Raw genomic sequence first — 25443 nt, 5'->3', positions numbered from 1 at the left:
TGAAGCTACCACGAAGCCGCTACATTATTCCGAATTACAGATGTAAACGACAGTTTTGTACATATTTATTAATTAAAAGGCTATATTCTGTCCATCATCGCTTTTATTGGAATCCTTAAAAAACATCAATTAATATATGTCTAAAAATACAACGTTCCAATGAAATTCGAGATATTTCAGTGCGTTTGGTAACATTATGCTAAGTGCTGCCAGGTACACTGTCTAAGACTAGTTGGCCATGCATTCATCATTTCATACACCAATACACATACATCACAACACAAATAGCATCGTTTACAGAGTAGTTCGAATGCTATACGGTTGTGCAACTCACAAATAGCCATTAAAGAAAACAAGATTTCGAATAAAATACGTCATAAATAGAATTGGTTTTACCGATTTCATTTTGCTTATATTAGATAAAATTACACATAAAATGTCAAAATGTTTAGGTATACCTAATCAAGATTTCTATTTATACATCTACAGCCATAGATTCTTAAAACTAAATGTATCATCACTATTCTATCACATAAATAAGACAATTGTGTTGATTCCAGTACACAACATCTAATTTTAAGTTTTAACTGTCATTTTCTTATCCACTAAAAAGGAAAAGAACGGGTAATCGACAGGCATAACATTTATTTATAACCCGATAGAATTTAGATAACAGCATACGTCAAACGGGTTGCATATCAGCGATATGCCTATTTTATTCCCTCGGGTTAATCATTCATTCACTCATTCATTTTGAAATTGACAGTTGTCAATCATCCGTCCCTTTCAAGCGGATAAGAAAATGACGGGTATAACTTAAAATAAAAGTGTCTGCAGGAATCTGGGCCAATAATTCTACTTATTAGCATGCAAAGTTACGTACAAGTTTATAAAACGTAGGTACCTACTAAAGCACACAGTAAATGTTTAAAAAGGACGCCTAATTAATTTGAAGCGTCTACTATTTCATAAAAGTACAACTGGTAGTAATATAAAAATCTAGTCCTTCAGTTTTAAAGGCATAAAAGTAAATGGTATATTTTCAGTCGCGACTTAATTAGTTATAATGTCACTTTGTTAGGTATATTATTATGACAATACGTAGTGTTTGTACCTATAGCATCTAGGAACAGTTGATATTTTACTTATTAAAATTGATTATAAATTGTGTTTTCTCTGAAGCAACAGACCATTTAGAAACTACCAATCAAAATTACTAATTTTGCACTTCCAAAACGAATGAGACTTCTAAAATGTTGCTTACCTACTTTTCGAATAGCTTCAGAGAGGATTATGTTTAAGTATTGCACTGCGAACTAAATAAGCGCACTGATCAATAAAGACTAAAACAGAATGGGACATGAATAACTGTTGTGCAGTCATTCATGTAGAGTTTGAATGTTCAACAAAATGCTCTGTGCCCATGTTACATCTTCACTTTCAATACTATTTTTTCAACCAATCTGAATGGCGGAAATCGTAGCTTAAGATGACCGAGTCGTCCTATTGAACTCAGCATAAGCACGCTAAATAAAAAACTCAATTGTTAAAAAGTCTCAAAAATCCCCTCTGTGGATAAGCTTTACTCATCAGCGAAATGTCGCATAGATTAACTAGACTCGGAGCCACTTGATGACTTGTCAGATATTTTGTCAGGCGTGCGCGAGGGAGAAACCTTGGGCGAAATCATTGTAGGCATTTGGTAAGACATGTGCATTTGTATCTGATCTTTGGCTTTTTTCGCGCTCTTGTACGTGAGCGAGTTGGCGCGAGGTTTGCGTCTGGAGAAATGTCTCTCGACCCACTTCAGCATGGCGAGGACTGAGTCCGTTGATGAGAGACGTCGCTCAGCTGATGTCTTGGTGATGGTCGAAGACGCGATACGGAATGTTGCTGCCATACCTTTGAGGGCCTGTGAAACAATACAACGGCTTGAGATCTCTGAACTGGTGTAGTTTATTAATCTTGAATCGTCTCAATAATATTTTGACCCCTGGCTAGAACGTGTATACACATTTTCCACGAATGAAATGAATTTGTCTCTTTTGCTTTTCGTAGTAAGTAGTTACGAATCTATGTGATTGGATTCTAACCAGCTCAGTATGAAAATAGAAGACTGATAACTTACCACCATGGCATCTTCATCAGTAACGTCATCACCAGCGTAGATAACTCTGATCCTCTCACTCCAGTCCAGACCGAAGGCTGTTCTCAAGATGTAGATAGACGCACGACCTGAAGAACAATGTCAAATATGGTTTCAAAAACGGCTTCCAATCATTTAATTCAATTTGGTGTTTATCCTTGGTTCGCTAACCTTTGACGGTCCATTGTAATTTGCCTTATTTCAGTTTCATCCCCAATTGGATGTAGACCTATTCCATTATTCCGGTTTACTATGATTTCAGTTCAGTTTGACTAAAGGCCGAAATTATATTCTGGTGATAACTACTTAACTCTTCGTGTTGCTTGAATCAACCTAGGTACTTGCTTATTTAGTCTCATGACTTTTTCTAGAAATGTTATAAGACTAAATCCTAAATAGGTACTTCAGAAGAAGCGTTACCGAAGCGCAAAAAAGTTGTATTTTAATCATCTCGCCATACCTTTGTTCCATTGCACAGGCGGGCGTGCTTCGAGCGCGCAGTGCGCCGGCGCGGGCGTAAAGCCTGACGCGTCGATGATCTTCCTCGCCTGCTCCACGAGGGCCGCTCGCTTGTTCAGCGGAGTCTCGCGGAAGTGGAATGTCAGGAGTGCGCCCTTGTTCTCCACCCACGCGCCATCTTTACACACCTGGATAAATTGTTGGGGGTGTATTAGTCTCACTGCTTCATTCTCGTGTGGAGTTTTAAGCACTTTACTAACTCTAGTGTCAGTTATTATTATTGAGTCGTCGTAGGTCTCTGACATACATATAATGGTCTATGTAACACTTGTTAAATAAGCCATAAATTAAGTAACATATCATGTTAGTTTGGTGTACATACCTAATCATAAAATCAGCTAGATTTAGGACGATCAGGTACTCATTTTTATCGTTTGTTATAGAAAGTGTAGACTAGCATTTTGATATAAACATCATCATCATCACCAGCCCATTAACGTCCCCACTGTTGGGGCACGGGCCTTCCCTATGGATGGATAGGGAGATATAAACATAAAAGGGCTTAATACAAGACCCGATACCGGGTGGATACAAATTTTAAAAGATCTGGTAGTTGAGCCAGAGCACACTTCATACAAAAAAAAAACTATTTTACATAGACACTACACATTGACGGTATCGTGCACGCGCATCTGTGTGTGTGACGTCTGACGCCCTTACGATTGAAGACTAAAGTAAGACCGAGGGTAGGTGAGGTAAACCTAGCTCCGTTGGTGGGGAGCGGAGAGTTGCCGATCTATACGTAGTACTTATTATTCTTTATTCTATGGTCAGAGGCAATGATGAGTGGATTTACTCATCAGATAGATATCCAACGAATTATCTATTATGTATATTTCTGATGTCTTACCTGTTCTTGTAACGCTTTGAGCAGATCTTTGACTTTGTCCGATAGTTCTATCGGCATGGGATGGACGAACTTGCTGCCATCTGGATGTAGAATCTCCAACCCATGGTTACCGGCGTATGTGATACCTTCTATGCCGACCTGTAATAAACAGTAAAATAATTAATTACCATTGAAATTTTACTTCTACTCGTAAATATAGGATTTATCGCATGACACATCTTTACTGCACACGAATATGTACGGTCACGAGTGCCAAATACACTTTGGTAAGTCTCATTAAATGTCAAATATGATAGTGCGACAGGGTTCTAAAGTGGGTACATGATATTGCTTATTGCTGTACCATAAGTAGATGCAAGTTATCTTTTTACCACTTGTGTTGAGTCTGAGGCCTAACCCATTTATTCATTGTTTACGTTGATTATGGATTCATAACGGTTTGTTTTCTTTGTTAAGCAACTTTGGAAACACTAGGTTTTGCTTTAGGTACTCATGCTGTCCTTGTCGATACCGCATGCTATGTAAATCTGCATACAGCGCTACATTAGCTGTTCTAAGTAGGTAGTCTTACATGAATTTACATGAATGTCGCAGATTGAACTGCGCGGAACCTCTTAGTTAAACAACGCGCGTACGTCCAGTGATGTGCTGTTCCCGGAAATATTCCCAAAGTGGGAATGTTCCCGTTATAAAAGCTCTTCAATAGTAAGCACTGGCTGCTTTTCCTTTATAAGTTATTCTTTTTTGTACTCCGACCATATCTGCCTAAAGGTTAGGTTAGGCTCTTCTTACATTAGTTTCGCGCCTTTTACTGCCGGGAACGTTCCTAAAATGGTAAAATTCCCAGTAACGACACATCACTGCATACGTCTGCGTCTACAAGCGTTAGCAGCGGGCTGCAATGCGCACTTTACTACATAAGAAGTACCTACGCCGTGTTTACTATTTAATTGTAATCGCGTAAGTACCTACTGATAGAGTAAATAGGTAGCAACGAAAAAGTATAGATACCTATACCTAATCCGCACAATATAGCCGGGCCTCTCAACTGACAATTGTTACGTAATATTGACCGATGATACCACAACCCGGTTACCAATCAAGGATGTTAACTGTGCTTAGTATAAATATTTTTGTTTCACACCACGATAGCATCTGTCAAAGTTCACGCTGATAATAAGGCCTTGTTATTGCGAAGATGTGTATAAGTAATGTTTTATTCAAGAATGTGTGCCCACAGACCCTAAGTGCCCCATTTAGGGTTTGTGGGCACCTAGGCTACAGCTGTGGTGAGGCCCCGGTACCGGACTTGCACTAATGAGTTATTCATTTGCCTCAAGTACTATTTTCAGTAAAACAGTTGGCTCGGCCATTATAGACGGCGATACGGCTCACCACCTATCGTGTCTAACGTTGGTCTAACTGAAACGAATGTCAGTCTGACTTTCTAACCTGCGAAGATTAAGTCAGCCCAATTTTTAGTCGAAAATAATAACCTGTCTTTATTTTTATTTTCAATACAACTTCTTAGAACATAAGGAATCCTGGTAGAGAATTTTCAGCACACAATGGCCGCGATTCCTGCAGAAACATCCTACCTAATTTTATTTTAAGTTATACCTGTCATTTTCTTATCCGCCGAAAACGAAAGGGACGGATGATTGACAACTGTTAATTTTAAAATGAATGATGGTGTGTTTATTCGTAGTGGTGTGTGCAAGAATCAGCACCATTGATGGAAAATTTAGTTTCCACTTTTCCATCTACCTCATTTTCTATTTAATTGTCTCCATTTGTGGTGGGGTGGGGGCCCCTTTTTGTGGTGAAGGCCCCTGGGTTGTAGCCTCTGTAGTCTGTGCCTAAATGCGGCACTGTGTGAATCTATTTATCAAGGCACTGTACCGTCTGCGTGATAAGCAGGCTCACTTAGCAGAGTTCAAGGCAGTTTGCTGTTCATCTCCTCAAGGCTTTCCTGCCGTTTAAAACAATTTATACTCACTCAACGGTTCAATTGTTACTTTTTGTGTTTTCCTCCTGCAGAGGCATTAAGAATCCATCAAAACATCATTACGTTTCTTGAAAACTTTGAATCTACACAAATATCTATTAAATGGAATATCCTACTATCGGTAATAATGTGATTATGGAAGTAGGTATATAACTAACTGTAGACAGAGTCACGTATTGCCGTCAGAAGATACTCTCAACCCAAGTTTTGGCTTCATAACCCTCAAATCCCAGAATTTCCCATTCTAAGTTGTTAACTTGTTAATTGTCTCTTTCTACTCAATGCTGAGACAACATGGCGACTAATATAAACCTTATTTATTTTATTTCATCATCAGTACAGTACCTACGGGTCACGAAAAACTGAACCAGCCTGATAGACAGTTCGGTTGACGTCAACCATAACCGCTATCTCTTCGAGTGTTCGTGATCCATTGCAGTTAATCAACCATTTTATCTCACAAAACAGACACCGCTAAAACGCCTTAACCTCATAGTTCACACGTGATTTTGTTTAACAGCTAATTAGCGTTAATTAGATTCATTCTTTTATCGCATGTTATTGATTTTCTTAGCTAATATAGTACAGCAGGCATCGTTCAGTCGGGACCATAGTCCAGATAAAAGAAACTGAGCCTATATGAATCTTATGTAGTTTGACTTGGGTAGAAATACGTTTTTGGCTAATTAGGTAACGAATTGAATTGTGCTATGAAAGATATAATTTTGTTTATCACACAGGACATGTTCCTTTTGACCACTTTGTACATACGTACGTACATAACTCACCCCTATTTCCCACCGGGGTAAGCAGAGACTGTACAAGTGAGGCAATTTTCGGCGAAGGGCGAAACCTTTCTTCATCACAATGACAAGTCAAATTCAAGAGGAATCCTCGACATAAGAAGCTTCCTTACACATTAGCAACTCACCATATTCTTAACATTATCGACGTTTCTCCCGGATATGATGGCGATGTAAACGTCAGACATGTTGGACAGTCTCTGCAGCGTGTGTTTGGTCTCCAACGGCAGCGTGGCCAGGTCAGGATGCGGAGCTATAGGAGCCAGTGTGCCGTCGTAGTCCAGAAGAAGTGCCAGCTTTTGTGTATAGCCGATGTATCTACGGATGGACGGTGACGTTAGACGTGATTGATAAAGCTTGAGGGTTAAAACTAGTGCAAGGTTTTAGTATCAATTTTGGCTTTGAAAACATATATGTAGTAGACTTAGCTACCTTTGAAGAAACAATGAAAGTTGTATAATTTTCTGAGATAAACTTACTTGGACAAGTACTCGTCGAAGTCGTCAATAGTGACGGGCTGCATGGTGGTGGCGCCAATGTCATCAGCATCTTCTTCTAAAGAGTCCATGGCTTTGAGGAAGGCTTTCATCCAAGAATCTACGTCGTTCAGTTGCTCGCGCCGCCTCAGGTGGTTCATACGCACTGTGCGTTCGTCTTCTGGCATCATTAGGGCCCTGGAAGATGATGAGTTTTTTCAATATAGAAAGGAATTAATTTAAATGCAGGAAAGTACTGGGTCTATAGTTCCTATTAAAGATTCAGGCAATTCACATTTACACATAATGTTATTGCGCGAACGTCTGCGCACCTTAATATATCCAGCGTACCTGACCACTTCATATATCATTGGAAAAGGGTCGACTGGTTTGGAAACTGCCACTATGGGACTGTTGAGCAGGGAGTACCTACCTAGAGTAGCAAATCTTTCTAATTAACAATATTGGCTATGCTCAACGTCCCATCAGAAAAGTTGTTGTTAATGGTACAAGGGCAACGATAAAAACCTGGATAACGTATTATTAATCACTCAGCGTTATTTTTGACCCAGATTCCGGCTAAATATAGTCTGCAGTTTACACGTGTCTTTATTTATAAAGCGTCACGTCCACTCGTCTGTCGTAAAGATTATTATGTACCAATATATGCCGATAAACATCTTTCCGTGCCCAAATTTCTGACCTTTATTGCATTGCAAATAAAGAATATTGAATATATTGTTTATGTTCGTTTTTATTTCTAAACGCAAAGTTTATTTTAAATGTGAGGACTACATAATAATAACGTAGAAAATCGACTCAAATGCCTGTTAGTATAGTGATACCAAATTCAAATATACCTGTGAATAACTTCAGCGGCATCATCCAGTTCGTAAGGATTGCATATCAGGGCTTCGTGCATCATCTCTCCTGCTCCAGCAAATGGTGACACGATCAACACTCCTGGTGGCTGCTTGATCTGACAAGCTACAAACTCCTTAGCAACCAGGTTCATACCATCTCTCAGTGGAGTGACCAGGGCCACGGCAGCATCTCTGTAGAAAGCTGCCAGTTCGTCTTGGCCGACACAGCCATAGATATATCTGGAAATTTCAACGTTTTTAGATGAATATGTAGAGAAACTTTCAAGAATTTGAACAAGGTCGTTTATGAAAATATGTTTATTCGTGTTTTCATAGAGCTTTATTGGTATGGAAATGGATTACGTATATCTGAGAAACGGTGATTGATTTACAAATCGCTCCTCATCGTTTATGATTTAAAATGTTCTAAATTGAAAAGCTATTTACAAACGATAGAGTGAGTAATGTCCAGGTTATAACTTTACCTAATCGGCGACCAATTAGGAGTCGTAAATCTCCCGTTGATCCTGCCAACAAGTTGATCCATTTCTTCTTTCAGGTCTTGATATTCTTTCACGTCTGTTCTCGATGGCACTGAGATTTGTAGAAGTACAACTTTTTCAATGTGCTCCGGGTGTTTCTCGAGTAATCTTTCGAAAGCTTTTAGTCTGTGCACTAGACCTTTTGTATAGTCTAGCCTGTCGACACCGAGAATGACCTGTTGGTTTGTAGAGAGCACTGGTTTCGCATTCTGGGCCAACTGCACGAATCTGTCAAATGGTACACCGATGGGCAAGGGGCGGACACAAATGGTGCGGCCACCCAATTCGACTAGAAGGTTCTTTCTGTCAACACGACAACCTAAGTTTCTTTGGCAACAATCGATGAAGTTCAAGCAATAGTCTGTTATGTGGAATCCGACCATGTCACATCCTGAAAAGTACAAAGACATTTGGATAACAATTTTTTCTTTTGACGTAACTAAAATGTATTAAGTTATGGATTGAGGATTGCTTACCAAGTATTCCTTGTAAGACTTCATCAGACCACGGGAAAAGTCTAAAGATGTCCCATGGCGGGAAAGGGATGTGTAGGAAGAATGCCAGTTTGCATTTTAACCCATCTTCTTCGGCTCTCTGCGAGGTAATATTTTACTTAATATAATATACCGTATTACCGTATTTCGTATTTTACCGGGTCACAGATAAATTACAAAATGCTTATCTAGAACTAGAAATAGAAGCCAATCTAGGTTGATGATACCTAAATTCACGATCATTTTTCGTTCGAGTAAATCGAAAATATTGATGTCAAAAAAAGGATACCCAAAGTTTGAGCAATAGATACGCAAATGTGAACATGATCCAATTATTATGATGACTATGATCTTTAAGTAGTTCCACAAATTGGACCAACCTGTCTGATCCAATTAGCAGCCAGCATGAGGTGGTAGTCGTGAACCCACACAATTGGTGGAGAACCATTCTTCTCCTTGCTCTCCTTGAGGAGGTGCAACGCATGGACTGTCTTCTCGGCGAATTCCTCATTGCATTTGATGTAAGCTTTCCAATGGTCGGCGATGAACGTGGCACGGTCAGGCATGGAGTGGAAGAGTGGCCAGAAGGTTCCGTTGCAGCAGCCATTGTAGTAGCTATCAAAGAGTTTGGGCTCAGCGCGGATAGGTACGATCTGCAACAAAGATTTTACATCATCATCAGTTGACAAGGTTCTTTCGTGGTTTTGATAAGCCGTTGTTGGTTCCGTCTACTGAGTAGTAGTATCATACAGGTAAGGACTCTGTCCCACGCCTTTCGCAGTTCAATATGAACCCTGACCTAGTGTCATGAGACTTAACAACACACATCCCCTTAGCATTATCCCGTTTTTCTCAGGGTCCGCTTACCTAACTTGAGATTTGACAGGTCCGGTTTTTTACAGAAGCGACTACCTGTCTGACCTTCCAACCCGCGAAGGGAAAACCAGCCCAATACAGGTTAGATCACATACCTCCGAAATTAGAATGTGGGTTTCTTCACGATGTTTTCTTTCGCCGCTAAGCACGTGATAATCATTTATGATCCAAACATGAATTCGAAAACAAATTCGACAATCATTGGTTTAGGCCTGTGCTGGATGCGAACCTGCGACCTCAAAGTCAATCACGGCATCACGGAAACTTAACAATACACACGAATGAAAAATGGTCCGTCTTCTGTCTTCTTCCAATCCATCGTGTAACATTATCTTACAGCTCAACTATTAGATCTAAGTAGGTTGTTCACTAGTCATTAAGGTTTGATGTGATGGGATGGCAAACCTAATACGAGACATCGTATTGAATACACTGTCTACCATTGAATTTTTTTTTTTGAAAATAACTACACGCCGATAATTGTTCATCGTATACCAGCAATCCGTGATTAGAAAAAAAACTTAATTTCATGACTTGATAGTAGGTAACTACCTACCTACTTGGTGGAAATATTTTAAATACATCGGTGTTGTTTTTAAATCTATAATAGGTAGGATATTCCAGTTTTTAGGTTGACCAGCCACCTGTGTAAGGTCTCGCCTCGAGCAGCTGAACAATTTTAAACCAAATACCTACCTACTGTTTACGCGAGTTTAAGATGTATAGGTTCCTGTGTAATAACCACTGTATATACGTATTGTTTATGTCAGTATATGACTAGACATTATAAAGACAACTATTTCTAAGTCCTAATCCCTTGATTAACCTAATATAATGGATAGGCGATTAATTTTATTATTATTGAACTTGGTTGATCTATTAGAAGTACTTTATTGGCTTTAGATATTTGCAATAAAATCGCGGTAAAGTATAATAAAGTAGTAATTTTATTACTAGATAATTCGCGTCGCGATAAAAGACCTACGACAATTACCTACCTCGACTTACGTAGGTAAACACTGAATAGCATAATAAATAGATACCGACATTTACCTACATGTGTATATGTTCAACTCCCAAACAACGGAAAGTTACGGTTACATTCGTAACACCTTTTGTCATTCACACACAATTATAAATATCTATGCAAATAATTTCTGACTCATGGTTTACTGTACCTAGTTACAAACATAATTGTATATAGATCGACTAAGTTAGTTCAGTCTGTAAGAGTTCTAGCAATTCGTTCAATTCTTATTTCTAAATAATGTCGTCATCATTACTAATTTAAGAGCCTCGCTCTAGTCCTTGTAGCAATCTACATGCTACTTTTTAGGGAAAAATAGAGCAGTGATTTCCCTCTTGCTTTCCTCCCCACAATACTCCGTCTGACGCGAGTGAGATGGCGCCCAGAGTATTCTATTTCAAAGCCGTACTAGGGCTCCTCTCCTCTGCCTCTGTATAGTACTGCTGTCCTCTGTCAGGTTCCAGGTTACAGTCCCTGGGACTTGCCCCTTCCGTTCTGCATTGCCGTATCGATGGCTTCCATCTCCGCCTCTGCAACCGTTTAGGTCTTGACCCGTGTCCCTGGGCAAGGGTTTTATTTTATACCCTACGATAAAAATAATGTACCTAATAACGGAATAATGATACAATCGTACATGCAGTTACATAAAGTTTAGGTAATATCTTTATTTGAACGGATGTTCAATTTAACGGTTCTCGGAGATTACTTGATGAGGATAAAATTTTATTTTGTAGTTTTCCTCGTCTGACATTGAATCTTGGGGCAAAATGTCAATATTGTTTTGTTATGATAGACGATAATGCTAACGAGGTGATAGAAGTGTGCCAAGATCGTTATGATTAGTGTTTCCCCTTTCCTTGGTTAACATGTCTTTGACGTCAATACTTAGGTATTGTAGATATGTCTAGGATGGCATTTAATATTTAGCCGAATGAGAATGACAATAAGGAACAAAATGGAAATTATGGAAAGTATGCCTACTCCTCGGGAATAAACAAATCTGAGACTAGGTACGCAATGCGGAATGAAAATGTGGAATGATAGAAATCGAGGTTTTGTTGAAGAAAATCTCATCAGAATAAGATTTTATTAAATGCCCTTACGTACTTTACTATAAGGCGATAATAATGTCCCCAATAAACATAAATGCGTTCGGTATGATATTACGTCACTGCCGGGACGAGCTCGTATTGATCTGTTCCTGACGGATATTTCCTAGAAGCCTAGAACTGTAGATGCCTGTGTTGATGTAAGTATGTATAGGCATATGTACAATACATTTTACACACACCCGTAATCTCTACTGATGTGGTCAGAAATTATCCACATAACTTGCATTTACATTTGGTACCTATTAGAGCCTTAAACATGACGATCCATAAGGTGGCAAGTTACAAGCCCATATAGATAAATAGTCTGTTATGTTGAAGAGGACATAATAATCCCTTTGTCGTATGAAGTCATAGATACATGGCGACTTTCAAAAGACATCTTTTACGACATGTTTGGTACTGTAGCAGTTTATTAGTATTTAAGCTTAACTAAGCATGGTGCACCCGCGCTGTGTTCATTTGAGAGGCCAGTGCCCAGCGGTGGGCTTATATAAGCTATTTATATTTGTATGTAAGTGTGGTCCTATCAAATCTTCAAGTTACGTAACAAAAAACCCTGTGAAAACGGGAAAACGCTACAGAGATGACGACAATGAAGCATAGTCCACCCAGGAACTAGACTGGCTACTATTGGGGGCTTGGGAGGGGTTTAGTTTCGCTTACCGAATCTAACTGACACCGAGTGTCCTGACAGCATAGAATAAGGAATAATACTACGTATAGAACCGCAACTCTGCTCCCCACCCTTTTACCTCACCCCCCTCGGTCTTACTTTAGTTTTTAATCGTATGGGCGTCAGTCGTCACACATACAGATGCGCGTGTACGACAACGTTAAGGTGTTGTGTCTGTTTAAAACGAAGTTTTTTTGTATGGAGTATCTGGGGTGTGGAGTAGTTACCATTGTATTAATGTTGGTTGATCGCAATTAAGTACACTACTTAAGTGGTCTGCCGGAACAGCAGATGGCCTGTTTTTATTACTTCTCTCATGTCGAAAAAGTTAGACGTTAAGTATCACGAGATGTAACAGCAGTACAATCGGTACTAAAAACAGCAATTTCCTGCATAGCATTCGGTTATTCGGTTGCCAATCACGCTGGTCTTGCGTGTCCTGTCGTGAATCATCGGCGGATTTTCACATAGCTTTGTTGACTAAAATCTGTTTTCAATGTAAATATTACATGTTTATCCGGCCTCCGTGGTCCAGTGGTCGATCGTTGGGCTCACAATCCGGAATGTGCTCGAATCTCAGTGGCAACATAATCACATGTAATCACTTTGTGATCCCTAGTTTAGTTAGGACATTACAGCCTGATCACCCGATTGTCCACGTCAAATATTCGACTACTTTATTTTTTATTTACCAATGTAAGATGTAGTTACATGAATTACGTAAGGGGGCCTTTTGCGGCTCAATAGAAATCTGACACACGATAGTGAGTGGTAGTAGTGGTAGTGGCATGGTAATGTGTTTTAACTAATTATAACATTTTATTCACTAGGAGCTCGGTGGCGCAGCGGTAAAAGCGCTCGGTCTGCGATTGTTGAAGTTAAGCAACTTTCGCAAAGGCCGGTCATAGGATGGGTGACCACAAAAAAAAAGTTTTCATCTCGAGCTCCTCCGTGCTTCGGAAGGCACGTTAAGCCGTTGATCCCGGCTGCATTAGCAGTCGTTAATAACCATCAATCTGCACTGGGCCCGCGTGGTGGTTTAAGGCCCGATCCCCCTATCCATCCATAGGGAAGGCCCGTGCCCCAGCAGTGGGGACGTTATGGGCTGATGATGATGAAATTTTATTCGGTACTATGAAAATAAGAACAACAGTAATAAAAGTTCTGGTTCTGTTCTGGTAGTTATAAGTATTTATGTCTGGTAGAGGAAAAAGAATAAAAGGGTCACTGAGCTCTTTTCGGGTATAGATTTTAGTAGGTACCAGGCTGTACGCAGACCGGCCTTCACAATGCCAAATGCATTAATCTCGTTCACAATATTGCCCTATAAGTACGTACTTTCAATGTATCTAGAAATGAAGGAGTTTCCAGGCTGCGGTGCCCAAAATATAGATGGCGCTGTATAGATTTTCCTTCCTTTAACCTTCTAATTTCATGGATAACAGACGTATGCATCTTTTATCTTTGTTTTGAGTATAAATCATGACCCTTTTTATTACACCCAGGCACAATTACATCTTCCACCTACTATTATTCTGCTCAAAATAAAGTAAAGCATATATAGGTAGCAACATAATTCTATACCTACATAATGTGATCCAAATATCAAGCAACAATAATTTTGATATAAGCTTCTGCACTTACGTTGTATTTTGGAATAATTATGTAGGTACCCGAGTAATTAGAAATTGATAATTATCTCGTTAAAGCTGTACAACGCCATCTGTGTTATTTTTAGTGAACGTAGGCTAGAAAGTGCCTCCTTGACCGCTGTGTTTTGATACGATCTAAAACGTATCTATGCGTGACGAACTCGAGTTTAGAGAGAGCTTTGATGCTAATCGGGCGTTGAGCCAAATACGCGGGAATTCGGTTGATAAATTGTATGATTTCATCAAATTCAAGGCAATTGAGGTAGACACGTGTTGCGGTCGTGCGATCGAAATAAGAATAATAAAAGAAGAGAAATATCGCGTGATGCCGTTTATTGCTGCTTCAATCGCCTCGTTTGAAATATCTTTATGTTTACACATTTGTATGGGCCATCCTGATATCACGTATATGGCTGATGGTCCATACAAATAATTAATAATTATTTAAAACATGTTTACTCTTTTGTTTCTTATTAGAAATCGTAACGAAGCCTTTAAAGGATGATTCAGCCAATGATTGATAATAAGGGGAAATTTCCGTTGCAAAACTATGGAAATGAAAATAATTTCAAGAATCTTGGCTTTTCCGAAGTGGCTTTCTCTACCTTCACTTGACTTTAAAATCAGTAGTTAGAATCATTTATTTCATGAATTTTCCGACAGGAAATCCCACTTGACATAAACTCAGAATTATGGTCTAAATCATCCCCCTTAATATTCGTTACGTTGTCCCTAACACCCATACGTACTCGTATGGCTACCTATACGTACTTGTACTGGCAACTCTCCGCTGACGAACAGCGGCTGAGGTAGTCAATGTGTAGTGTCTGTCTTATACGAGGATTTTTGTTTTTTCTATGAAGTGTCCGGGGTGTGGTCAGGGTACGCGAGTAAAGTTAGGTGAGCCACAACTACCATAGTTTCGCTTACCTTCTTAGAGAGCAGGCCAGCAGTGGGGGTCTTGTCATTGGGATCGGACTCGGGGATCTTTTCGTTGGGGTCCTCGAGGTGGATGCCCGGCCAGCCCACCCAGATGCCGCTGCCCCGGATCACCACCGGCGCTACTGCGGTCACCAGGCCACCCGCGCTGCAAAATAAATTTCATAGCTTAATCATCAAGAATCTTGGCTTTTCCGAAGTGGCTTTCTCTACCTTCACTTGAGTAGTCAGAATCATTTGTTTAACATTATATTAGTCAACTTAACATTTTTGAATGTACAACATTTCGCAAGTTGTTACGGAACTGAAGAGAAATGTCAAGAAACTGCAACAGCAACACATCATTTAAATAACCTTTCCCCCACAATTCGTGTTTGGATTATGTCATAGATTAAGGAATATTACTTCCTACGTAGTGAGCTAGGTTTACCTCACCCCATCGGTCTTACTTTAGTCTTCAATAGTATGGGTGTCAGAAGTCACACACAAAGATGCTTGTGTGCGAAAACATCACTGTGTAGTGTCTGTATAAAACGTGTTTTTTTGTATTAAGTGTCCGGAGTGTGATTCTGATACTAGGTATGTTTCACAGTTTACGACTTCTAGGTAAATCCAGGTACAGCCAAGTGACTACTTCCGTCGACAATTATTTTCTCATCGATGGACCGATTGGCCAATCGGATGATGACAATTACAGTGCTCAGCTCAAGTTTAACAGACTAGAGTAGAATTCCAATAGTATCCGTTGAGAAAAGGCTAAGATCGATAGGCTGTACCGTGATAGAGTAGTTACATTAGTTTCAAATTGCTTGAAAGTTCCAGAATCATGACCAATACTAAAATTACAATACTAGCTTGTCGCTCCAAAAACGTCTACAATTCCACAAACAGAAATGTTTACAACAAAACAAGTTCATTTTCATTCATAATAATCAGCATAAGTGTGTCTTTATGTGAGTGAATAAAACGCACTTGAATACGTTTATGTATATATATTATGTACTATTATGTATATTCTTTTGTTTATGTGACGTACAAACTTACATACCTATAGATATACATACATACATAAACTCACGCCCGTAATCCCTAATGGGGTGGGCAGAGCCACAAGTAATCAAAGACAACTTGCAGCCACTGTTGATACGAAGTCCAAAGATGGATATGATGAACCTTATGGTGATAAGGGATCAGCCTATCGCCCATAACATTAGTCCATCATGTTAGATGACACAATCCCTCTGTCGGTTTTTACGACATGCCCGGGAAGAGAAGCAGCTGAACGTGTTCTATGTTTTTTATATGCTCCCAGAACAGCATAGAAGCATAGATATACATACATATAAATATATTATTATTACGTGTTAGTATCTACTATAATTCCGTCATAGTGCTGCATTGGGTTGGATGTTTTGAGCATTATAATCCTCATACTAATTTGATTTCATTTGATTTGTTTTTTTATGTTTTGTTTGTTTATGTATGTCACCGTAAAATTGTAAATAACGTTAGATTATAATCTATCTCGCGATATTGTGAACTGTCGAAAAATTGTGAAACGTAATATACTGCTTACAATTTAACGTATTATTATTCGTCAGATTATAATCTATCGAAGTAAAACTGTTAAATCACAATCTTACAATTGTCAAATTGTCAACTGTCCGACGGCTGTCCCTGATTGGTCGGCCTTACAGTAGACCGTTCTGTGTCCATAGAGTTAGGAATAAAACACAGGTGTCAGTCAAATAAAATAAATGCTCTTCAAGATTGTGAAATCAAGTACGTATTTATTAATTATTTAGTAAGTAATCAATAATTCTGACATCACATGGTAAGAAAAAATGTATCAAAATTAAAAAATCTGAAACGTATCATTCAGTATTCTTTTCGTGTGTAAGATAAACATGCTGGCGGCATAGGGGTGGCCCAAGGGCCACCCCCGCCGCACCCTAACCTACTGTTATGCCTTGTAAAAATTATGACAAAACACTATTATTCTAAAAAAGAATTATGGATATCTATTTATTAATCCCAAAAATAAGTTATACCTAACAAACCAGTATTCCTAGATGTTATTATGGGAAAGTAAAACTATTATGCTAAAAAACGTTATGCAAAAAGGATTATGATAATTAAAATTATGACAAAAACATTTATGCATTTTAAGAGAATCCCAAATTAACATTATGCTCACTCTAATAGTTTTGTAACTCTATGGTATAGCACGCGAGGTGCGTTTCGTATCACAATTTGACGGTTTCACTTCGATAAATTATAATCTACCGAAAAATAATACGTTAAATTGTAAGCAATATGATACGATTCATAATTGTTCGACAGTTCACAATCTCGCGAGATAGATTATAATCTAACGTTATTTACAATTTTACGGTGACATGTATATATAAACAGCAGCAAGCAGCAAATAGGCAGGTATCTAATTAATGGAAATGCGCAAATAATACAAATAATAAAATAACTATTACAACTACCTATTAAAATCATTAATTTTTGGCAATTCTGCAGTCCTTTATGCCCGTAGGTAGTCTCTTTTTAACTACAAAGCATATTATTATATTTCTTATACGTTCAGTAATTAATGCTAATATTAGAAAATACTTAGATAAGTACATCGGCTTTCCAATATTCATAGGTTCCAAACCCTATAGGTAGGTACCTGTTATGCAATAAGACAACTGATTTAATTTTTTGAAAGTCGAATGAAAATCAACATGTTTGACAACTTTTACATATAAGTAGGTAGGTGTTCGTTTTTAAGTTTGTTTTCTTGTAGTAGCTAAGATTTATTTATTTAGATAGGTAAGTATACCAACAGTACACATATTGTAAAGTTATAAAATGCAAGTCTTAAATATTTTTTTGTGTATGTGCCCCAATTAAACACTGCATTCACAATTACAACAACAAAACGTTTATATCTACTAAGATGTATTTATAACGCTGTTTTATAATTATTGTTATTTACGCTCTTCTTTCTTATAAGTATTTATTATCGAATATCGGGTTCGAAAAATCGACGAAACGTTTGCAGAACAGGGGGGTTATTGCAACTTGACATTTGTTTGCAATGCGCACTTACTTTTATATGCGCAAATGTCAAATTGCAATATTGCTTTTTTAGATGAATTGCTTCAATGTGGCCATTTTATCCCCCCAAGTAGTGCCCCCAGAATCATCATAGGTTCAAGTGCACCTACTATTTTAGAAGGTACTATAGTATTTATTATATTTGTCTATCAATGAATGTTGTTATCACTAAAACAAACATTGTAGGCAAATTAAGGTTATCTGCGTCACGTCGGTAACACACATTGCGTATGTGATTGTTATAATTTTGTTTATTTAGTTTCGAATATAAGGCGCTCCACACACAACGCCGCATACGCATCGCTTATTCGCAACATCAAGCGTATTTTTATATATATATTTTTTATATTGAAACGATGGAAACGATGGCGCGATGATCTCGACGGTTATCGAAAAGACTGGATGGAGCTCGCACAGAACCGGGATACTTGGAAGAATATGGGGGAGGCCTTTGCTCAGCAGTGGGATCATATAGGCTAATAATAATAATAATAATAATAATAATATAATTTTTTATATTCGTCTAACAAAATAATTTGTAAAACTTATTTAAGTAATTAATTAATGTACTTAAACTAACAGTAATCAGTTACCTAATTTAAAGATTCCCAATATCCCATTCCTTTGAAATGTTACCTAATGGACACAGAGACATTAGGGCGCTACTTATGAATGTAAGTAATAAAAACATGTGTAAAAACCAGACCCCACCCCCTCTGCTTACCCCGGTGGGAAATAGGCGTGAGTTTATGGATGTATGTGTAAAAACCAGATTTGAAATAATTTAAATCCCGTATGAACCCAACTACGAAAAAACATTTAAAAATTGGTTCGTAAGTTTAAACACGACTAGGCACTGAAGTACCACGCTCTAAAAAGTAGGTTAAGTACTTCTATAAAAAAATAGATAATTAATTTAGATGCTACTGTAGAATGTACGTACTTAAATGCAACCGTACTTAGACTGCTAAAAGCACATTATTTTATAAAATCAATAGGTACCTCTTCGTTATTTTTTATTTCACCATTAAACGGACTTCACTCAGCATAAGCCGAAGCGTGAGCATAGAAAAAGGAATACCTACTGCGTGAGATACGACACTAGCTAGTGTTCTGCATGCCCAGCTATGAGGTATAACTTGTATTTGCGAGTTGCTCCCTAAATGTTATTGAACTCAGCCGCGATGATAAGTATTAAGTTCTTTACTATCCAATAATCAACAAAACTGGACAACAAAATGTAGGTTTTCCTTAGATAGGTATATAAAATATATAAATTTTACGTAGGTAGTACCCACTAATGTATTATTCAATTATCTACCATTTACACACAATGTACAAACTAAACAGACATATCTATTAGATCTCGTGCATCTTTAAAAAATATTGCGTTCTAGTATATCATTCCTTTACCTATTAGATTATATAGAAACAAGTTTGTAATGGGTGAATCTCAAAATTTCAAGTTTGGTGGCGAAATTTCATATTATTTTTTCGTGAAAAATTGGGTTCCGACATGAAAAAGATCCAAAAGGATCCTCGGTTCCGACATGAAAAAGGAATTTTTCAATTGCCAATTTCCCCAATTTTTCATGAAAAAATTATATGACAGTTCGCCACCAAACTTGACACATTTTGATATTCACCCTAATAAATAAGTGGGCAGTTCAGTTTTGTGAATACATATATAGAGCTATGCTCGGCATTCCCTTACGTGACCGGAAGAGAAATACTTGGGTTCTAAAACCAAGGTTAGGGATGTGGTAAAAGTAATTGCCGAACGCAAGTGGAGATGGGCGGGACACATTGCTCGAATGAGCAAAGAAAGATGGACCCGGAGATTGTTAGAGTGGCGCCCACGAGCATTCACAAGAGCGAGAGGAAGACCACCAATGAGATGGAAGGACGACATCGTGCGGTACACAGGATATGGCTGGATGTCGATAGCCCAAGATCGTCGGAAGTGGAAAAACATGGAAGAGGCCTACGTCCAAAATTGGATAGGAATTTAGGCTGATAGAGATATATAATATATTATTGTCAATAAATCTTTATAGGTAAGTACTGTAATGTAACGTACGATAAAACAGATTAGGTTACCTATTACTTATTATACGTAGTTACGAATTATTCTTCTGTAGGTTCCTTGTACGAAAGCACATTCTTGTACAACACGTGTCGTGTTTTATTTGTAAACTGATTAAAAAAACATTGTTATTCGAAGTTTAAATTCGTCGCGATTTTATAACGCCTTTTTGTTAACGACCTTGTAACACAAAGCATTCAAGTCCAAGGTCCCATAACATCACGTCACACCCGGCCAAACATAAATGAATCATCAAATGTACTGGTATAACTAAAAAAGAGAGTACATTTAATTTAGCTACCGGTTATATTTAGCCGGTAGCTTGTTCCACAGCTGATGTTATCACTTATTCAAGCAAGGAATATTGAAAGAAATGGAGTATGGTACCTATGTGTTCATCTGTAGTAACCGTTATGAAAATAGCTACAGGGTTCAATTTGGCCGGGTTGGTTAGCAGAGATGTTACGCGACCTTTCGTCTTTCGGAAATCGAACGTTTGTGGAAACTTCCCGAAAGTCGTGGAACGCGGTAGGTAACTGGAATGTAACGTAATGATTGTCATGTTTACTTACCTATATCATAATAAATCGTTTTCACTTACGTTTCTGTTACCAAGACGTAACAAATAATGATGTTTATAACATTATCGTTGATATATTGATAAATAGCGCCTACTGTTTCTTAATGCACTAGCTCAGAATAACCAGTAGTAAGTACAACGCACTTAGTAACTACATGATTACACCTCCTAGTAATTTGTAAACTTGCTACACAACTATGAAACCGGTATGGGCAGTATTTTTAGATTTATTACCTGTCTGTTTAACTGTATTTTTTGGTTTATCAATAAAACACAAGCCCATAATTATAAACCTGGTGTTATCAGATGTTCGGTTGTGTTTACAGACTAATCTGTAATGACACGAAGTGCATTTTCACTTACCTGGCTTTTCTCTCTAAGTCACCGGTTTTCTCATTTCTCTTGAGAATGAATGGTAAGCGGTTCGATACAACAATCATGCTCCCTTTGCTGTTGCACGCCGAGCGACTGACACTTTTGGTACCCGTTCCACTCATGTTTTCGTTCCGTTCTTTCCGCCAATCACAACGGAGTTCCCACGCACGCGCTCTGCAAACGGAGGGGTTTTCAAAATACGCGAAATATGTTTTGTAATCACTGTTTAGGTTCGTCGGTCATCGCAAGCGGGCCGCGTTAATATTCCTCGCGCGAGTTCTAAATAAACATCATTGACGGAGAGCAAAGGCAGACTGTTTCTTTTGTGTGCGACCGGGGGCCTTTATAGACTATAGCGCGACGCAGAAGGGCGAGTTGTGATGTGAGTCTGCGAGGTCCCGCGAGTCCCGGCGGGTTATCACTCCGGTGACCGCGCGAGGGTTGTCTCCTCGTCTTATTGGCCAATTCTTTGCCGCAAGATTCTTTAGACGAACTTTAATTAAAAAAAAAACATATGACGTTTCTTTGTTGGTTAAACAAGTTCGCCAGGCAACATATTGCATCTCTGATATTGCATAGCGATTAGATAACTCACGTTTACTTATGGTTTATGAAGATCACTGCTCTTTGTTTTGCAGCTTCTGGGTACCTTGTTTACCGGAGGTTTTGCAATGAACTAGCTATCCCCCGTGGCTTTGCGAGCATCATTAACTACTTAAATTTGTCCCCGAAGCCCTAAGCTTTTTCATGTCCGTAGATTATTAAACCAATGTTCTTCATTTTTTTTGGAACACGTCTGTGTCTTCGGGCGCAATTTATCCAAAGAGAATATAATTCACTAATACGTTTGTCTTGGACTCGCGATCAGTTCAGATTCATACATACGTAAACTTACGCCTATTTCCCGGAGTAAGCGGAGACTGAATTCCATATATTTATGGTAATTCTCTTACTCCCCCCACATTCATTAATCAGTGCAGGTACACATCACATTTCTTCAGACTTCAGGCCCTCGGGGATAGTTTATTCTCTAGAGCTTCTAACTAAAGTCTTTCTTAATGAGACTATAAAAGTTAAACTGCAACACACGTGGTATCTCTACCATTCCGAGCAATTTAGATCCCTCACACTATCCACAACATAACACTTTGTGTCATAATTTCTTTGGAGGAGTCAGAAGTCCCTTTTTATATTGTTGCGTACGTATTTGTTACTCGTGTCTACTTAACCCTTTCACTGATGGGTGATTGATGGTTCATAATAGGTAGTTGACACCTTGGAATCGAAACGTCCGTAGACGTTCTGTCCTTGAAAGTGTTAAGTATAAATACTGCGTATGGAAGACACGTAGGAATCTAATTTGATTATTAAATGTCTACTAATTGGTAGTTAGAGTATGAATACTCTGGCCAAGTAGTTAATGCCATTTGCGGCAAATCTACAATAAGTCACGTCAAATAAAAAAGGTACTTAAGCTATAGTACCTACCTTTAGCCTACTTAAACAAATTTACAAAAAAATATATATTACAACTAAGTAGTACTAAATAATATTTATAGGTTTTTTTAACATGTTAATCTGCAGGTAATTCAGAATAGTGGTAAATACCTAATTGATATAAAAAGAAGAGGATGAATAAATTATTATTTTCCATACATGCATAACATACATAAACTCACGCCTATTTCCCATCGGGGTAAACAGAGACTATGGAAATTTGCTTCGATCCTGACACACTTCTTCTATTTTTCAAAATACAAAAAGCGTTAAAATTGAAAATCTGAAACCCCATAAAAGTAGTTACTCGGTTTAACTGTGGGAGTACACTTCGCTCAAAAACACAGTTAAATACATAAATATATATTTAAGTATAGTCGACCTATAAGCATGTGTAGTAAAAAAAGAATGTTATGATTATGACAGTTTAAACAAAGTTTTTTTCTTATCACTTGACTTGTCTGTGCAATTACACAAATTATGTAACTAAAACAAATATTATTACTAAACTTTTCCGAATGGATTATCAAAGTGACCCCAAGTTACTTATTTCTACTTAAAAACATAAGGCCTTACGTACATTGGAGTAGGTAAAGGCTACGGAATCTCACTTGGTACTAACCTGAGAATTGCGAGTCACAATTCTCCACTACCGAAGTAAGTACCTACTTACTTAGTCGTTACATGAGTTTTACCATGGGCCTTTCGGAATGGCTGTCCACAGATGGGCCTTTCTTTTCCTTGGCTCATTAATAACCCCGACATCAGGGTTGGTGAAGTTGTACATTGACCTTAGGTTATTTGTATTCCTATTAGTTTGCAAAACGGTAGCGAAGCCCTAACCGTTTGTACACCTTTTCAAGTCCTGCCTAATAACCCTCAAGAAAAAGAAAATTTTCATAGCCTGTTTTAAAAGACTTTTGACGTAACTTATTTTAGAGCTACCTCAAGAAGTATAATTGGTCCAACTACCTAGTCGATGAAATAAATGTTTTCGATAGAAAGTTCTAGGGATGACAAGATATATGCGGTATAATGGACATGACATAATTTGATCGATAAGTAGCTTCGAGAAGATGACTCCATTAATAGCAGTTAAAATTATCATTAACTTATTCTTTATTGTGTAAGTACAAGAGGCATCTGTTACGCGTCGTCGCGTCTGGAATATCGGCTTTAATAGAATAGAAATCATTCAGATATAAGTAGTAGAACACCAGCGCAGCAAAATGTTGTGACACTCTGACTTTAAGGGAGTGCCACAACGCTGACTTTCAGCGGTGCTCCCTTAAAAGCGTTGTCGATGTAGGGTCATACACCTAGTTCTTTTGTTGAAGTTTACGTGTACATTACACTTTTTTTCCCCCAAAGGGCAAGGCAAAGGGAACTATGCCCATACAGCCAACTTTTAAGTTTTTTTTTTCTTGATGATGATTAATGAAATGATGGAAGGTGACGACGATGAATGATGTAACCTAACCCCCACCTTCGGAGCAGACTCCTACTCTGAACCACAAAACGAATTAACTCAATAGTTCGCACAAACTTGCGAGTAATGAAGCGGCTTCTTGGCACGAAGCGAAAATTGATAAGTAGGTACTTACACTTTGTTTATTGAATATTCCGATATAATAATACTATTGCAAATGTTTTACGACTAATTTAATGTGATCATTAACCAAAAAACACAACTTCGTATTAATTATTTAGATTATTCAATGAAGAAAGCAACCATGTTGTTCAAGTTTCCCCCAAAAAGCCGCGTATATTACACTACACAATGTAAAGAAAAAAAAACTTTTCTACCAACGTATATACGACTGGCTGGTTGGGATTCGTAATTGGAATGGATGCTTCTATTTTTTTTAATAGGTACTAGTTAATTTTTATTATTGATAAAAAAAAAACTGAGATATTTTTCATTTGGGCAGCAATTTTGGTGACCCATCCAAACTCCAGGTGCATTTCTCCATGATAAGACGATATTAAACTCCTTACATTAAAGTTGATTCAAAAAAATAATTAAATTAGAAAAGAAGAGAACATCTAATTCATTTAAGTAATAAAATAAAAATAACGACCATTTAAACTCACTAATAAGGAATGGTAAACCAACAATTATATAAAGTAAGTAAGTTAATTATTTATTGTAAACCAACAACAATCAAATCGGTTACTTTTTACTAAACGTCACAACACGAAATTACTATGGAATTTGTATGAAAAAGCACACTGTGACGTCATAGAAAAAAGCGTGCATGTGCGGGAAAGATTTTCCACGTTTCCGCGGCTAGGGTGCGCGCGGGCAATGCGGGCGGCATGAATCGAGCGCGTGCGTTGAACGTGGCGCGCACGGCACGCGCACGTGCGCCTGCGCGACCTAGACACCGATGAATGGAGAGGATTAGTTTTAGCTATGTTGTGGAAAACGGAATGCACGCAGCTATCATGAGTGTTACAACATGACTAACCGGCCAGGAAAGATGCCTCGTTTTTGTTTGTTTATATAGATGTTACGACTATAAAACTACAATGATAAAATATACACGAAATAAAGAACAATTTACTCGTAGCAAAAAATAAGCGAAAATAAGTAGAAAAAATATCTGCATAATAAATGTATAATACTTATTGACATTCAATATTCTGTGTAATATTGGGTTGGGTATACTCAATTCTTCAATTTCTGTGAATAAACTATTAGTCGATTATTTAGTATTCGCTACTTATCTATCTCCCTACTACCTATAGGTAACTCACATCACATATAGGTATATAATGTGGTGTGTAATATAATAATTATCTCCCATAGCT

The 25443-nt window shown here is 38.0% G+C and overlaps 2 protein-coding genes across 2 annotated transcripts in view; one reads left to right on the top strand and one right to left on the bottom strand.

The window, feature by feature from the left end:
* Window positions 1-25443, top strand: part of LOC126368092 (protein YIPF6) — a 93811-nt gene that overhangs the window by 5107 nt on the left and 63261 nt on the right. The gene's annotated exons all lie outside the window — the stretch shown is intronic.
* On the bottom strand, window positions 86-21463 carry LOC126368002 (uncharacterized). The gene is made up of 12 exons (XM_050011838.1): window positions 21121-21463; window positions 14972-15128; window positions 9082-9354; window positions 8684-8801; window positions 8151-8598; window positions 7663-7905; window positions 6806-7000; window positions 6455-6644; window positions 3516-3653; window positions 2607-2793; window positions 2129-2235; window positions 86-1912 (listed from the first exon to the last, which is right to left on the bottom strand). The coding sequence occupies exons 1-12, from the start codon at window positions 21252-21254 to the stop codon at window positions 1610-1612; spliced, it is 2493 nt and encodes an 830-aa protein (XP_049867795.1). The 5' UTR covers window positions 21255-21463; the 3' UTR covers window positions 86-1609.

The sequence above is a fragment of the Pectinophora gossypiella genome, chromosome 7, assembly GCF_024362695.1.
Source record: "Pectinophora gossypiella chromosome 7, ilPecGoss1.1, whole genome shotgun sequence".
Taxonomy (NCBI): domain Eukaryota; kingdom Metazoa; phylum Arthropoda; class Insecta; order Lepidoptera; family Gelechiidae; genus Pectinophora; species Pectinophora gossypiella.
Note: the sequence above shows the minus strand (reverse complement) of the source record. Positions and strands in the feature narration are given on the sequence as shown.

Bases quoted from the DNA above. Each gene is read 5' to 3' on its own strand.
- LOC126368002 (XM_050011838.1), bottom strand. From the start codon at position 21,254: ATGAGTGGAACGGGTACCAAAAGTGTCAGTCGCTCGGCGTGCAACAGC. The intron at 8,802-9,081 runs GTTGGTCCAATT...ATTACCTCGCAG, and splicing joins CTGCTAATTGGATCAGACAG to AGAGCCGAAGAAGATGGGTT. The intron at 2,794-3,515 runs GTAAGACATCAG...CAATTTATCCAG, and splicing joins TCAAAGCGTTACAAGAACAG to GTGTGTAAAGATGGCGCGTG.